The sequence below is a fragment of the Hoplias malabaricus genome, chromosome 5 (genome assembly GCF_029633855.1).
Source record: "Hoplias malabaricus isolate fHopMal1 chromosome 5, fHopMal1.hap1, whole genome shotgun sequence".
Lineage (NCBI taxonomy): Eukaryota > Metazoa > Chordata > Actinopteri > Characiformes > Erythrinidae > Hoplias > Hoplias malabaricus.
The window spans coordinates 11770773-11786761 of record NC_089804.1 but is presented as its reverse complement, the minus strand read 5'-3'; the positions used below and the strand labels follow the sequence as shown (position 1 = coordinate 11786761).

Below are 15989 nucleotides of genomic sequence, written 5' to 3'. Positions count from 1 at the left end.
TACTATGAACGTGTTTTAGTTTTGTTTCTAAGGCAACAAAGAGACCTAGACATTGCTGAGGGACCAAAACATCATTGCATTTCCTCCACGAAACAGAGGTCAGGACTGTTATGAAACAGTCCATCATTTCCAGATGATTCCAGTTAATGTGATGTTTTGCTCGAGAGCAGAGCGAGGCAACTGTCACTAATGTTTTCTCTTGTTTGGCCTGAGGTGTTTTGGCCTAACAGGGTCATGCCTGACTGGTAAATGTCACAGTGAGGATCAACAAATGTTAATTAGTTACACGTGCTCCATTTTGCACAATATCTATACCCCACATGTCAGAAAAAAATAAAAATGCATCTACATGACGTACAGGAAAAAGAAAAATATTGCTCATAGGGAAATAAATAAAACAACCAATCCAAAGTGCTGACTTGTGGAGGACTACAGCTAGGTTTAAATGCCCATGCCTATATATATTTAATAACAAACACCTCTATGAGAACAGCTGCTTTCTGGGTTGTATATTCAAACCCTGCCTCAGTTTACTGTCTGTGAAGAGTTAGAGTTAGGGTTCTCCCTGTGTCTGTATGGGTTTCTTCCGGATGCTCTGGTTTCCTCCCACAGTCCAAATATATTGATTGGTGGATTGGCTACTCAAAAGTAGGCTCTGGACCCACCTCAACCTGGTTACAGATAATGAATGAATGAATATTTCCAAGGTAGATAAACTAGGTGGATCTCTAGGTGGGTATTTATGTCCCGTAGGGGGCGCTATAGGCCAGACGATCCTGTAGTACATGGCTCACCAATCTTATCTACAAAAGGCCAGTGTGGCTGCAGGTTTTCATTCCAATTATCAGGAGCACACCTGATTCTACATGCCTGATCAACAAGTCTCCTTCTCTATACAATTATACAGGGTGTGCTCCTGTTGGGTTGGAATGAAAACCTGCAGCCACACCAGACCTTTGTGGATAAGATTAGTGACCCCTACTGAACTATATTAACAACCTAGTGTACATAGTGATCCTATGTAATATATGTACAAACTAGTGTACACCACCCTCAACTGGAGTTTGAAGGGACCGTTTTGAATGGTGTGCATGTTTTCTTGATTCGTGACCACAGTTCCTATACCTTCATGGTTCTGTAACATGGTATACATGTCATGATACATCATATTCCCACGGCTATGCCTAACAGTGCACATTTCATTAGAAAACATCAAACAAGGAAGTGCTAAAGAGTTATGAGAGTTAAGCTACAAACTCGAGATTTAAAAAAAAAAGTAAATAAATGAATTGGTGCATTAAAAAAAATGCAGTGATGGGCAAATTATTGAAACTCTTGTCTGTATTTAAGTGCAAAATTTCATTATAGTGTTTTTGTTGTTGTTGTTGTTGATGTTTCATAATGCACTCATTGTTTAGCACCCAGACTCATTTACTAAGGAGCCATACTGTTGTAATCTATGCAGAATGTGAACTGGCCCTGTCTTACTGAAATAAGCAAGACCTTTCCTAAAAAATACGCTATGTGGATGGCAACATGTTGCTTCAAATCCTGTAAATTAACAGCGAATTCACAGATGTGCAGGTCACCGACGCCATGTGCACTAATGAACTGTGAGCGTATAACAAGCATAGTGGTCCCTTTTCTCTTTAGCCCAGAGGACGTATGTGCCAGTCATGATTTCCAAAAAGAATTTTAAATACAGGTCACTTTTCCAGTTCATCTCAGTCCATCTTAAATGACCTTGGGCCCAGAGAGAGCAGTGGTGTTTCTGGATCCTGTTCATATATCATTTCTTCTTCACATCTGTTAGTTTTAAATTGCGCTACGACAGACATTGGTGGGAACCCATGCAGGGATTTCAGTAACATCTGAGTCCCAAAAGACACAGCTAATATTGATAGGGGTAGGGTAGATTATACCATAGAAATACACCCTGGAGGGGGCACCAGTCCTTCACAGGGCAACACACACACACTTTAGAGTCGCCAATCCACCTACCAACGTGTGTTTTTGGACTGTGGGAGGAAACCCACACGGACACAGGGAGAACACACCAACTCCTCACAGACAGTCACCCGGAGCGGGAGTCAAACCCACAACCTCCAGGCCCCTGGAGCTGTGTGACTGCGACACTACCTGCTGCACCACCGTGCCGCCTTAGAATCATTCTTGAATTGTTTAACTATTGGGCAGCACAGTGGCGCAACAGGCAGGGTCCTGGGGATGTGGGTTTGAGCCCTGCTCCAGCTGACTGTCTGTGAGGATCTTGGTGTATTCTCCCCTAAAAAAACGTTGGTAGGTGGCTATTAAAATGTGTCCATAGGTGTGAATTTGGGAGAGAGTGTATGATGCCCTGTAATGGACTGGTGACCTGGAACATATGTAGAAATCCCTTTGCATTTACTCAGAAATGACTAGTTTGGTTCTGTTTAATTATGTGCAGTTAAAATATTACTAATGGCCTTATTTAACTACTTATTAGAACTGTTATTTTTAACAGTTTATCACATGGATTTAAAGCTAAATTTACGTCTACACTTTCCAGCCTACATATTACCCTCATGTGCAGGATATAGTGAATGTAGGTAAAAGAGAAGTTATTCCGGCACATTTTTTTAGTCCTTGAAATAGGACAGAGGAAGGTGATGTAAGATACCAACAATCCTAATGGGCTTGTTAGACTAGTCCCACACACACATGCACATTTTTTTATGCCCGGGAAGGGGTGGAGTTGGGGGGTTGCCTGGACCATGGACTGGTCCCCACAAGCTAGTGAATTATGAAAAACAAAACCAGTATTAATTACTGCTGTTATGGTTCTGTGGAATATGAGAGCTTTTTTAAAGCCACAGGCCAAATAATAATAATAATAATAATAATAATAATAAAACATTTGTTATTTTGTTTTGTTGTGGCATATTTTGCACATTTAATAATTCATTGATAATATTTTTATGAATAGCTGCCACTGAATATATAACATTTATTTTTGACACCTAGGACTACACATAAACATGCCTATATGATTAATAACACCATGTATTTCTGCATGTTAGAGTACATTTCCAGTAATGCATTATATTTTGTATAGAGAAAGAAACTGTGGAGGCATATAAATGTATCACTGAATGACGGATGAACATTAAAATACTGTAAAGGCTTATTTACACAGTTCAAGTTCAGCTTGCTCAGTACTTCCCCACAGGAACGAGACTGACTGGAATATATTATGTGAATACTGAAAGGAAGCCTTCATCTGAAGTTAATATATAACCTGGACAAATGCAATGGTCTCTTGAAATCGAACTCTTTTGTTTGCCATTGTTCATTGGAAAAGACTTCACCCTTACTTATATATGCATCCTGGGATGGGCTTTTGTTGGCTTTCAGCAGGTGAAACATTCAGTGTATTTTCCAACTGTGGGCAACCCCACTAAGCACTAACAAAGTACAAGCAAAATACATTTAAAAGGACAATATAAAGCAACATCCAATGTAATTGAAAATCAAAAAAATACAACAATGATCAGTTTACTGAGCCAAAAACTTGTTGATAAAAATAGGTTTAAAGCCTAGACTTAAAAGCACCAGTAGAGAGTGGCGACCTAATGTCCAGCAAAGGGCCAGTCACCTTTGTGTTTCAACTGAGACCTTGGCACAGTGAGCAGCAGCTGATTTGATCTCAAAGACCTGGAGGCAGGGCAAATCTCCTATAAAACTGGATCCTATAGTGTACAGGAAGTACACCAGTGTAATGATGCCAGAATTGGGGTAATGTGGTCCCTTTTTTCATGCTAGTAAGATGAGCTGCCACATTTTGGACTAACTGCAGGTGATGACTTACTGACATCGTCCTTTATTATGTCCAAAACTGGTTCCATTTCCTGCTTCTCCAAATCCAGGCAATCCCCAGACATTCAGATATGCTTCAGAGTTTTTGCGAGAACACCAGCAGTTTCTTTGTTTAAGGAAAGACTTCTTGGATACTCAAATTTTTCAGAGGAAGGATGAACACAAACATCTATGGGTATTATAGGCTCTGAAGTGAAAGTGGAGCTTGATTTTAAAAGAGGAAAGCCTTGTTTGTTTTGTTTACTGGGTGGGGACAGGTTTAATGTGACACCAGGTCTTGCACAGTGCTTCTGGTTAGGTTGAGGAGTCCCGTGTCCTTATGGCTGGATAATTATCTGAACATATCAGTCTCTCTTCACAACAACATCAGGCCAAAAGTACATTTTCACAGATATTTTCACTCACTGGAGCCAGTCAGCTGGTAACAGATAAAGATCCACATAACTGACGTGTTGTGCGGTGAAACAAAAATAGCAACGAGGTCAAACATATAGAGAGAAGTATTTGAGAACAGGGGAATGAAATGTGACACAGATTCTCAGCATTTCACTGACTGAGGCCCAAACAATGAAAGCAACTCAGTTACAGCAATTTAACTCTCAGCCATTCAAACACAGCTCCAGGTTTCAGGTTGAGCTCCCATTAGTCTCAGCCACAGATGTTCCGCCAAACAAGCAGAATGAATGTTGGATTCTTTCAGTGCTTTAAAGGAGTAAAGGTGCAATCAAGTAATATTTTTACCTTAAAATTACAGCTTGGTTGATGCTACTTCAAGCTCAGTACCGCAGAAATGTAACATTTGGAGGAATGTAGGAAACACCCCACCCTCCCCATTGATTTAAATACATTGCTGTTAAAGTGATTTACAACAGCCCCAGATAACAACATCTTATCTAGTGTTCCTTTAAAGGGGAGGTCTACAAGTGTGGGGTAACGCAGTTCTCTCCGGTTTGTTTATGTTCAGAATCTCAGCATCTTTTTTTCAGGTGGAACGGGATGTTTGAGAAGAAAAACAGTTCCAGAGCACAACCTGATTGGAGCGCTAGCAAATGGTAAAGAAACACCTTCTGAATTTTATATTAAATAAGTATTAAATAATTATATATATATATATATATATATATATATATATATATATATATATATATATATATATATATAAACGTTATAAATAGAAAATATTTATAATAGATTACAATAAAACAATATATCTTTTTGTTAGTTTTTTGTTTTGTTTAAATGTGCACATGTTGGGTTTAAATATAGCACAATGTCAGAATGTAAGAAGATTGACTTAGTCTTGTACCATTTTTATTTTTTGAAAAAAAAAACCTAATAAGCTTATTAGACAAATTAAATGCATATTATACCATCGTTTAAAAATATATTATATTCATAGCGTCCACCAATCAGCTTCAGCTTTGGAGGCTGCTTGGCTTCTGATTGGCTGGAGCGCGGCTACTGGTGCGTGAGGCAGGTGAAAGTGTTGTAGTTCTCAGGTGAGTCCAGGCGGGAGTGTAGTGATTTCAGAAAGGGGCGATATTTCGTGGTTTTGTATCATTATCAGGTAAGCATTTGCCTCTATTTTAGAATTGTTTCTCACTGACAGAAAACGTGTAGCTCGAATATTATCTTAATTTTATTTCTTTTTCTCGTTCCGCTTTAAAACCTGCAGCAGTTCTGACGCCTCAGGCTTAAGATATTTAGCAGCAGAGGTTAAGGTTGGAGTAGTGTTATCTTCACAGGGGGACTGAAGACGTCATTCTCTATTTTGCTCTTAAAAACTAGTCTGAAAAAGTACAGACAACCGCCGAACAGGTTTGAAAGGGCTGTGGTTTTATACACGATGCCAGTCCCAGTCCCGCCCTGTGAGCACTTGTCCACTGCGGCCTGAAGTCGTTACAGTTACAAAAACACAGTCGTTCTGAAACACTGTCTGTAAATGTATTTTTTTAAATATTAATTTAGTAACTCAAATTATGACTTTATGTCCAAATACAATGACTTGTATGTCATAACAATTAATTAAATAATCGAACTTAGCCCTAAAAAACTAACAGAAATGACGTATTTCTTTAATGTTGACTTTGTGCCTTGTTAAATATTGACTAGGGCTTAATTGTCTCCACCTTGTGTTTTTATGTATTAAAATAATAATGTATTCTTGAAATATCTGCTAAAAATCTCAGCAATTCTTTTTAGACAGCAATGTTATATAAAGTCTGTTTTATTTAAAGAACATTTTGGTCATTAGGAGCCACAGTAGATCATATAGAGTCTACACGTAAACAAACCTATCAGTGAAGGTAGGATTAGTGAATGTTTTTGGAAAATTCACACTTGTCTGATCACCATTATTGCCATTGTTGTTTTTCTTGCTTGGTTACAGAGAGGTGAATGTCTGTATGTGGATCTATGTCTATTAGGTGTTCTGCCAAAATTGAGTTAATGAGTGATAGAAAGGAGGGGAAGTGTGGGAGGGTTTTACCACAGCTTTTTATTTATTTATTTATTTTTTTTTTTTTTTGGGGGGGGGGTATAAAGCTTAATAAATCCATTATTTAGAAAGACTGTGCTGATGCACTTTATTATTAAGAAGTGTAGGGGTATAGATAGGTTTCTTTTAAGACTGTAAGACTGTAAATGACCTCCGATCTGACTGGCTGCTTTGTATTGTGCTTCATGTAAAGCAGTTATTCAGTCCCGGATAAAACACTATTTATTACTTCACCATGACGTAAGTGTGTGTGTGTTTGTTTTTTGTGTACATATGTGTGCATGTGTGTTTACTGTAAATGATTGTCCAGCCTTGATGGCTGCCCTTGATATCAGAGGACACATACCTCACATTCTGTTTGCCTCTCACAGCGTTAAACTGTATCTTTCCTAAGGGCAAGTTCTGTGTGCATAGACTGAGCCTTCATTCTTAGAATTCTTCTAGTTTGACATCTATGACATAAAAATTAATCCAAGAATGGACTTAGCCTTTGACAAGGAAACCAGTCTTACTCACAGTTGCCAGGCAGGAATGGCCGATGTGTTGGCGCATGTTAAACAACCATTTGTGCAGATAACTACCTAAAGTTATGGACTATTATAATCGGAATGTCACATTAGAGGGAGTGCCCTCAATGAAGTTGCAATCTGTCACCTCCTAATGTAATTATCAGATACTTAAATTGTGTAATAAATTCCCACAAAATACAAACATTGAGGCTCTGTCTAAATTTTAAATACTGGGCCTGTGCTGTTAGTGTTGTTGCTAACACCAACAATAACAATAATAATAATAATAATTGTTATTATTTTATTATTATTATTATTATAAAAATTATTATTGTTATTTTATTATTATTATCGTTATTAGTATTAGACCTTAATAATATTAATAATTAAAATGCTAAATTATTATTATGTTAGTATTATTATTATTATTATTATTAGTAGTAGTTGGTGTGTTCTTCCTGTGTCTGCGTGGGTTTCCTCCGGGTGCTCCAGTTTCCTCCCACAGTCCAAAAACACACGTTGGTAGGTGGATTGGCGACTCAAGTGTCCGTAGGTGTGAGTGTGTGAGTGAATGCGTGTGTGTGTCTGTGTTGCCCTGTGAAGGATTGGCGCCCCCATATATAGCAACCTGCTCTGTATGCTAGCTACTGAAAATGTGCGCTCCTAGTTTTCTTCATTCATCATGTTCTGAGGAGTTTTTTTCCTAGCTATTGAAATAAGGTCAAGAGTGGATGAGTGCAGATAGAATCTCAGGCTCTATTTACTGGCTGTTTACTTGCTCTTCAGGTTTAGGGGAGGACTCTCCTGGCCTCATTGTATCTTCCATACACCCAGTGAAACGTGTGTGTTCTTGTAATTAGCAGTTTAATGAGGCAAGATGTGAAGCTTTGGTATGCTGAACAACTAGAAAACTTCCCCACATGAACAATGATTGCCATTTATTATTGCCGGGTGTTGTGCATCTCTGAGCTATCCTCCCACTACTTCAGCTGTTTCAATGGTCTGAATATGAGCTGAAGATTATAATGATTCATATGTTATGGGTCTCTTGTACTGTTTTCTCGCTACTCTTTATCTTATTATTTATGAAGGAAGGTAGCAGGGCTAACTGAACTTTGATGGCTTATTGACAACTTGTTGTCATTCCATGTTGTAAATATCCGTGAGAAATGTGTAATATTTCCATGTGGTTGAATGGTGGTTTGCAGCATGACTGGGTTGCAGTGCTCTCTAAGTGTGCGTGCAATGAAAATTTCTAGACATCCAGTGAAACCAACGTGTTGGTTGGAGCTGTGTCTTCATCTTTCTTGCCTTTTTTTTCCCCATTTTGCTTGATGCAAGTCTTCAGAGGCTCAATAGTCCATGGTCACTGTTGTCTTTCATGATGCACCATAGGAGACTGATCTGAACTGCAGAACACTCATACTGTGTCTGCAAATCTGCGGAAAAACTGCCAAATGATGCCTGGTCTTGTTTGCGTGTCGTGTGTCTCCCTAAAATATCAATAAACATCTTCATTTTAGTGGTACCTTCACTCATATGGAATTCACAGAACATGACAGCTGCTCTTACATCTGTTGCTGTCTGGATGACCTTTTTGTCTTTGGCGCAGAGGGCTTGACAATTAAATTTCCCAAAAACAAGCAGAAATGTAGACTCATCTAACCACAGCACATGTTTCTATTGTCTTTCTCAACCATCTAAAAGGAGCTAAGGCCCAGAAATCTTGGCAGCTTTCTGCATAGAATTGGTGTTTTCTTTTCTCCTTGCGTAATAGAGTTTCAGGTTGCATTTTCATGTGCCTGTATTTTTAAGAGTAGCATAGCCGTTTCTCATGTAGGACCACATGAAGACTCGAAGATTACACATTCATGAGTTGTTTCTAGCCTTGCTCTACACAGCACTGTGTATTTCCTAAACACTGAGCCTTTGGTAGATGCTACTTTTACACTCATCTGTTTATAGTTGAACGTTTCAGAACAATATTCACTTTTATTTGCCCCTGTCCTGACCTTTTTGAATGTGTTCGATGCATCGAAAATATATATATATATATATATATATATATATATATATATATATATATATATATATATACATACACACACACACACACACACACACACACATTAAAAAGTTAAGTGTAAATGAACAAATGTTCAAGAGAATGAACAAATCACAGGTTGCTGTTTTTATTGTTTATTTTTACTAACTTAATAAATGAGTAATCCCAACTTTCCAGAAACTTGGTGTGTATATATACAGTATGTGCTGTAATTGGTTTCAGTCAAAGGTGCCCTGAGGCCATATTCATGGCTACTAAGGTGTCCTATGGAGTCTGACTCATTTTGTTAAAATTTAGCCCTCAATGCAGCCATGAAAACAATCTTGCAATCACTAGAGCCTTAGGAATGTTATCACCCTAGCACATTTTCTGTTATCTACTAAATTAAAGTAAAACAATAAAATGAACCATCAATTGTGACTCATTAAACCGAGTTTAAAATAGAAAGAAATAGATTTCAATGCACAGACTAAAATGCTTACAGTGGTAAACAAATTATTGACTAAACCAGCTGGTCAGAACCCTGTGGGCAAGCATGCCCTGCTAACAAAGCTAAACATTTAAATCTGTTCATTCTGTTGCAATCAAAATCACACTTGTATTCACCTTTGCCTACTTTTCGCCCCACCAGATAAGGCCTGGAGGTGTAGCCATCGTCTCTGCTCATGTGCAATGCCAGCGAATGACACCTGGCCATGCAGTATCAGCACAGAACCCTTGGTCAGCATGAACAGTGCAGGGAGCTGTGACAGCATGGTCAGCATAAACACTGACTTTGTGAGTACCTACAGTTATACGTAGCGTTGTTCTGAAATGTGCACCATTTCCTGAAGAGTTGCAGAAGTTAATAAGTCTTCTCCCTGTAAAACTTCAACTAAATGAAACTTAAATCAAATGAAATTATGGACACAATTGCCTGGTGTATGATCTATATTTTAAAGACTTTATTGTATCATATATGGTATTGAAATGGGTATCACATGGGAATTTGAACTCATAAAAATAATTATTCCATCAGCCAGTTGGATGAGACGGGCAGTGGTTTCAGGTGAAATCACATTCAAGTGGCTACTTTTGAGATTTCTGAGAAAGACCATTCCATTCATTTAGGTGTACAAGATGCCTTTGAAACACTTATTTACACAACCCACATAGTAAAATGTTATCAAATGTTATAATCAAGCTTGTGATTCCGTTGTCAGTAACTTGACACTTGTTGTGTTTGTGCTGTAACTGCACACACAGTGCCCTGGGGAAATTGAACACTGTGCACAGACCACAACACTAACAGGTATTTGCTGGGGATTAAACCTAAGACCTCTTAATCGTTTGACAACATAAAACATTCAGATTTGGCTCAATCAGCCTTTTGCATGGTGAAGGTGAGTTGAGATGTGTTGTTATAATTAATGTGTTGGTTTATCATTCCATCAGGAAGGTGAGAAAGGCAAACTTCAGGCTTATTTCTCTGCACTGATTTCCCTGGGGTCTTAAAGATAGTATATTATACAGCTAGCGGCAGAAAAAACAAATGCCTATATATTAATTTAGGTCTCTCTTCAATAAGGAAGATGGAAATTTAGAAAGCACTTATTAAATATAATCTTCTCGTTTGAAAACCAGAAAGGCTTTTTAAGTTTGAATTAAGCATGGGTCTAATAGAAAAGGCAAGATGTTTCATGCTGAATTTCTAGGCCATGTTGTAGTACGTACAGTGATCAACTGCTGCACATAGCATCATAGGAAATACATTCATTATATATTATTTTATCTATACAACGATACAGGCATTTTATAAAATATCTAATTTTATAGAATCTCATTTTTCCTATTAAAATGCTTAAAATGCACAAACCAGTGCTGTTAAAAATGTTTTCTGGGTTGACTCTGGACCCAGTGTAGCCCTGATCAGTATGGAGCAGTTAGACAAGGTAAGAAAATAAAATACTTTCACAAATAAATGAGAAGGACTAAGTATGTGCTGTTTCTATTGCTTTATTCTTGTTATAAATTAGAGTGAGGACAGTATGGAGCACCTTTCAGCTGAGGAACGTGCATGCCTCATGTTCCTAGAGGAAACAATTGAATCACTGGAAACGGAAGATGACAGTGGCATTTCCAATGATGAACCAGACGGCTTAAGTTACAGGACATCAACCAAGATGGCCACTGTTAGCCAGAACAAAATGGAGGGTGAGTACCAGCAGTGCTGGATTTTTACATTCAAGTTTCAGATTTTTTTACATTCATTTTTGTTTTCCCCCAATATTTTGGAGCTGAGATTTATTTATTTATTTTTTAGAAGTACCATTCAATGAAGATTCCAACCAAGTTTTAGGAAAAGACCATAAAACACACAGTCTACTTGTGCCATCTCCACTCATTCTAGCCAATGGCAGTGCAAAAAATGCAAAGAAAGCTGCAGAGGTCAGCACCCCTGGACAGCAAGTTCCATTATTTAAAGAAACAGTTGACTCTGCTTCAAACTCCCACCATCCACCGGCTATTCAAGCTGACATGCCACCTTCATTCATACCTGAGCCTCCTGTTAAGGCTCTCTCTACTAATGACTCTAAATCTAAACACAGCCCGCCTAAGCCAAGAAGAGATCCCATGCCAGATCAGAAGCATATGAATGCTTCAACTGAGATGTTAATGGAGCTGATTCCTCCTCCTTCAGACTTCATGGATGAACCAGTACTCCCTCCTCCAATGCAAACACAATTACCAGAACAGGGTTGGACCCAGCCCCAGACACAACCCCAAGCCCAACCTAAAACACAGCCTCAGGAACAGGTTGAGCAACAACCACAATCCCAGGTCCACTTACACACTCAGCCACATGCCCAAGCACAACCCAAAGCACAAACTCAGATACAAGTCCAGCCACTACCTCAAACACCAATTCAAACCCAACCAATAGTGCAACCTCAAGCCCAACAAAATGAACAAACTCAACCTCAACATCAGCCCCAGACTTCCATCCAAATACAGACACCACAGTCTCTAGAAGGCTTAAATATTAACCCTCCACCAGGTTTTGAAAGGCAAGTTGAGGATGAAAAGCCACAAAGCACAGTAACTCAGTCTGACAGAGGGTTGTCTCCCAGTGAACTGGACAAGATCCGTAAAAAGGCCTCACTGAAAAGAGTCCCAGGGTTATCACCAGAAGTGGCAGTACAGCAACCAGGCGCAAATGTTTCAGACCCTTCTGTTTCGTGTACAGATGGCCGAACGATCGCAGTAGCAGAATACGCCGAGCTTAAAAACCCACCAGCTGTGGCACCCAAACCCAAGAAACTCCCTCCTAACATTGTTCTTAAAAGCCACAGAGATTCTTGGCCTGGTCATTCTCTTGTTCCATCAAGTGACCGTATGAGCTCACAGAAGGTGCACATGGAGGCCTTGAAGAAATTGGGTTTGCTGAAGACTGATGAGATTGACTCCAGCACTAACCTCAGCTCCAGTCCACCGTGCAGAATCCCTCCACCACATCCTTATAACTCAAACACATGTGCAGTGCCACCTATAGGAGATCCAGCCCAGGTTAAGTCTGTGCTGGAAGACCGACATGCGGTAGGGGAGGCACACGGTAGGAAAGATTTGCCTTTACTTGAACCTTCAAATATTGGGCAAAGAGAAAGTCTGTTGATCCAGAGGGGGCAGAGTCTAAAGATCTCTGAGATCAAATCAATGCAGATGGAGCGGACAGGAGCGGATCTTAAAAGCATCAACGCTGACCATTCCTCCCCCTTAATAAACCAAAACAAGAGCACAGTAGAGCTATCCCCTGGACAATTACGAAGGAGCCGGCCACGACCTGCTTCTGCTGGAAGCCAGAAGGACCTCGATATTGACCAGCTGTCTCCTGGTCCAAGCAGAGAATTAGATATCAGGAGGTCTTTAGGATCCTCCCCCATTCCACCACCAGTTCAGCCAAACTCAGACTCTCAGAAGCTTCCACGGTCTCATGGCATGATCAGTGTGGTATTCTCACCACACAGTAAGAATGGGGAAGATCGTAAACAGGCCTTGAGGAAATTAGGACTGATTAGAGACTGAGGTTCAGTCTGTTTCCCGAATGGACCCATGTGTTCACATTATACTTATATGCCAGGACACGGAAATATTCTTGCTCTGACATGAAAGTACATATAGGTGTGTGTGTGTGTGTGTTTGCACATGTGCAACATGCACTAAAACGAACTTGGAAAATGAACTTGCTTACTGGAAATTCCCACTTAAATGAAGCTTTTATTAACTGTACATATATTAACTATTTAGTAAGGATCAGTGCAAATTATGACAATTATAACCAAATTTCTAAAGCTGTAGGCATACATTCTGTAATTAATATTTCTGGCTTATAAAGTACGTCCTGAGTTTTTCTTTCCAATAAATTCACTGAAAAAAGTTTCTGTTAAGTAACTGTTTCGAATATAGCTTCTGTGCTTGCTTTGTATAGTTGCAATCTGTAAATAGAACTACACAAAGTATATAATTAAAGAATAAATGGCCCTCTGTTTTATATCCATGGATCAGTGTTGTTAATTTGATGAAACAAAATGAAAATTCTTGAACAAAACTGAAATTTAGAAGGTGCCTGGGCTGAAAACTGAAAGAAACTGTACATAGAAAAACAGCGGGTTACGTGGTGAATTTACTAAAAATATTACACCATTCAGTGTAATGAATGCAACAGATTCCAATATGTAAGACAGCAGGGAACCTTTGATCTTTTAAGGCCATGGATTCCAAATGAACTGTGGTTATGGACAGGGTTAGCCTGCTAGCGCACTGAGCCGGCATATTGTTGGAAGTTCTCTCAGACCTATTCTGGAGATGTTCTTGGGCATTGTACCTTTTCTTTGTGTGGATGTTTTTAATACTGAATGGAAAAAAGGAAAACGGAGTGTTGTAATTTCTGGTTCTGTTTTCAGTTTTTGTTTAGTAGACATTTGGTGTGTGTGTTTACCTTTGGGTAAATGAACTGGTGCTTGGTGCAGCCCTAGACGGAATCCATAATTCATGGTTCAGAACTTTTGTTTTATGGTAGGGACGATAGTAAGGTAGTTGTTCCATGGTTTGCTTAAATTCACCAAATGCAGTTGTCTCTCTAAAAAAACGTCTGGCTTTGTTTTGAATTTTTCCTGTAGTAAAATGCACTGGGATTCATAAATTCCTCATTCAGACATCCATCCATCCATCCATCCATTATCTGTAACCGCTTATCCAATTTAGGGTCGTGGGGGGTCCAGAGCCTACCTGGAATCATCGGGCGCAAGGCGGGAATACATCCTGGAGGGGACGCCAGTCCTTCACAGGGCAACACAGACACACACACATTCACTCACACACTCACACCTACGGACACTTTCGAGTCGCCAATCCACCTGCAACGTGTGTTTTTGGACTGTGGGAGGAAACCGGAGCCATTCAGACATCCACAACAGTTTATACACAACAATGTCTGTGGTGTAGATTCCCAAATCATCTTAGGAGTAGGAATGATGGTCGAAGATATTTCTTTATTATTGTTTTTTTTGTGAACCTTGATTATAAACACAGAAGTATTCTGATCTGAGGTCGTCTCGGTTACGCAGATTCCTTTGCGAATACCAGCATAGGTGGGGAATGAGGTGTGGCTACAGTAAAGCCTTGAGTCATCAAGTCTTCATTCTGCTCTGACGCACAGCCTCCATCTTGTTGTCCAGCCCATGTTTCTCATGTCAACACGAGGCTGGCATACTGAGGGTTCTTCTCATAGCTTCAGCAGATCCTAATCTAATCCTGCAGAAACCAGTCAAACCTGATTCAAGACACCAGGCCTTCATGGTTTTAGGTTCAGGCGCCTGAAATATTACCCCTTACTGTGTAATTCACAGTTTTAGAATGCATTTGAGACTTGACCTGTTTTGCTTTTACATGATCTGAGGATCATCAAGATGACACACCTTCTGGCTTAGGCCTGATACAGTAAACCCTTTTAGTATAAAATGACGTCATTAGAGGGAGCTGCCAGCTTGGCTTCTCTTGAATACTAAACTCTTTGGATCTTTGGAAATGTGGTATTTGATTGAATGCAAATTATTTCAGCAAAGGGGGATGCTTTTTAAACATTTTTTACATTTCTTGATGATATAAAACGTTTAGAGATTTTCCTCTAAAAACGAGCTAATATTTTGCTATTGATCTCTTCCCGTTGCGTACTTGCTGATCATTTTTAACAAGGCTTCTTTGTGCGGTCGTGCAGAAAGACGTCTTTTGGTTTCCTTTACGGTGTTTGGCTTGAAATGTGAGTGTGAAGAACACGTCAAAGATTTCAAAAAGCTCCAATCAGTTTAAAGGCATTCAGAAGTCTTCCAAGTTGGTAATGAACCTTCAAGTTGGTAAAGAGCTACTTACAAATCTCTTTTTAAGATATGGCTCTTCAGAGAATGAAAAGTTGTTCACCCACAACACTTTGGAACATTTATTTTTAAGAGTATATCACAGCATTTATGTGCTGCTAGTAAAACAATAATGATACACATGATGTAGAGTTTGCAGGCTGTTGTCAACTAAATATATCCAAATATCCAAAAAGGCTGGTAGTGCCCTCTAGTGGATTTATGAGCACAACACCCACATCACATTTCCTCACAGTACTGAAAAACAAGTAGTACATAACAAAGTGTAACACAAATAAGTTAATTTACATACATTTGAGAACACTGTACCTATAATATGCACACAACCTTCCTGTGTTGAAATATACAAAGTGATATCTTGCTCGTTTCCTAGTTATGTATATATTACTGAGCAATAAAGTAGAGGACATTAGAGGGAAAGTTATACTGTTCAAAAAAAGACCTTGAGGGTGCAGTAATTGAGACGGTTGAACATCACTTAAACATTACTTTTGTCTTTTTTTTATTTTGGCATTTTCATGCAGTTAGGTACCCACAACTCCAAAAACAAATTGTAATAAAAAGTAATTAATGTCTGTGATGAAATCTGTATAGGAATATGAATTTTGTTTCATGCAGAGTTTGAATTATAAATGGTGCACTGTAGCAAAAAA

General features: G+C 39.0%; 1 protein-coding gene across 1 annotated transcript; it reads left to right on the top strand.

The window, feature by feature from the left end:
- The first annotated feature begins 5332 nt into the window (after positions 1–5332).
- On the top strand, positions 5333–13439 carry LOC136696980 (specifically androgen-regulated gene protein). Its single transcript, XM_066671815.1, has 4 exons — positions 5333–5422; positions 9558–9703; positions 10942–11119; positions 11229–13439. The coding sequence occupies exons 2-4, from the start codon at positions 9599–9601 to the stop codon at positions 12986–12988; spliced, it is 2043 nt and encodes a 680-aa protein (XP_066527912.1). The 5' UTR covers positions 5333–5422; positions 9558–9598; the 3' UTR covers positions 12989–13439.
- Positions 13440–15989: the final 2550 nt, after the last annotated feature.

Bases quoted from the DNA above. Each gene is read 5' to 3' on its own strand.
- LOC136696980 (XM_066671815.1), top strand. From the start codon at position 9,599: ATGCCAGCGAATGACACCTGGCCATGCAGTATCAGCACAGAACCCTTG. The intron at 9,704-10,941 runs GTGAGTACCTAC...GTTATAAATTAG, and splicing joins TCAGCATAAACACTGACTTT to AGTGAGGACAGTATGGAGCA. The intron at 11,120-11,228 runs GTGAGTACCAGC...TTTATTTTTTAG, and splicing joins TAGCCAGAACAAAATGGAGG to AAGTACCATTCAATGAAGAT.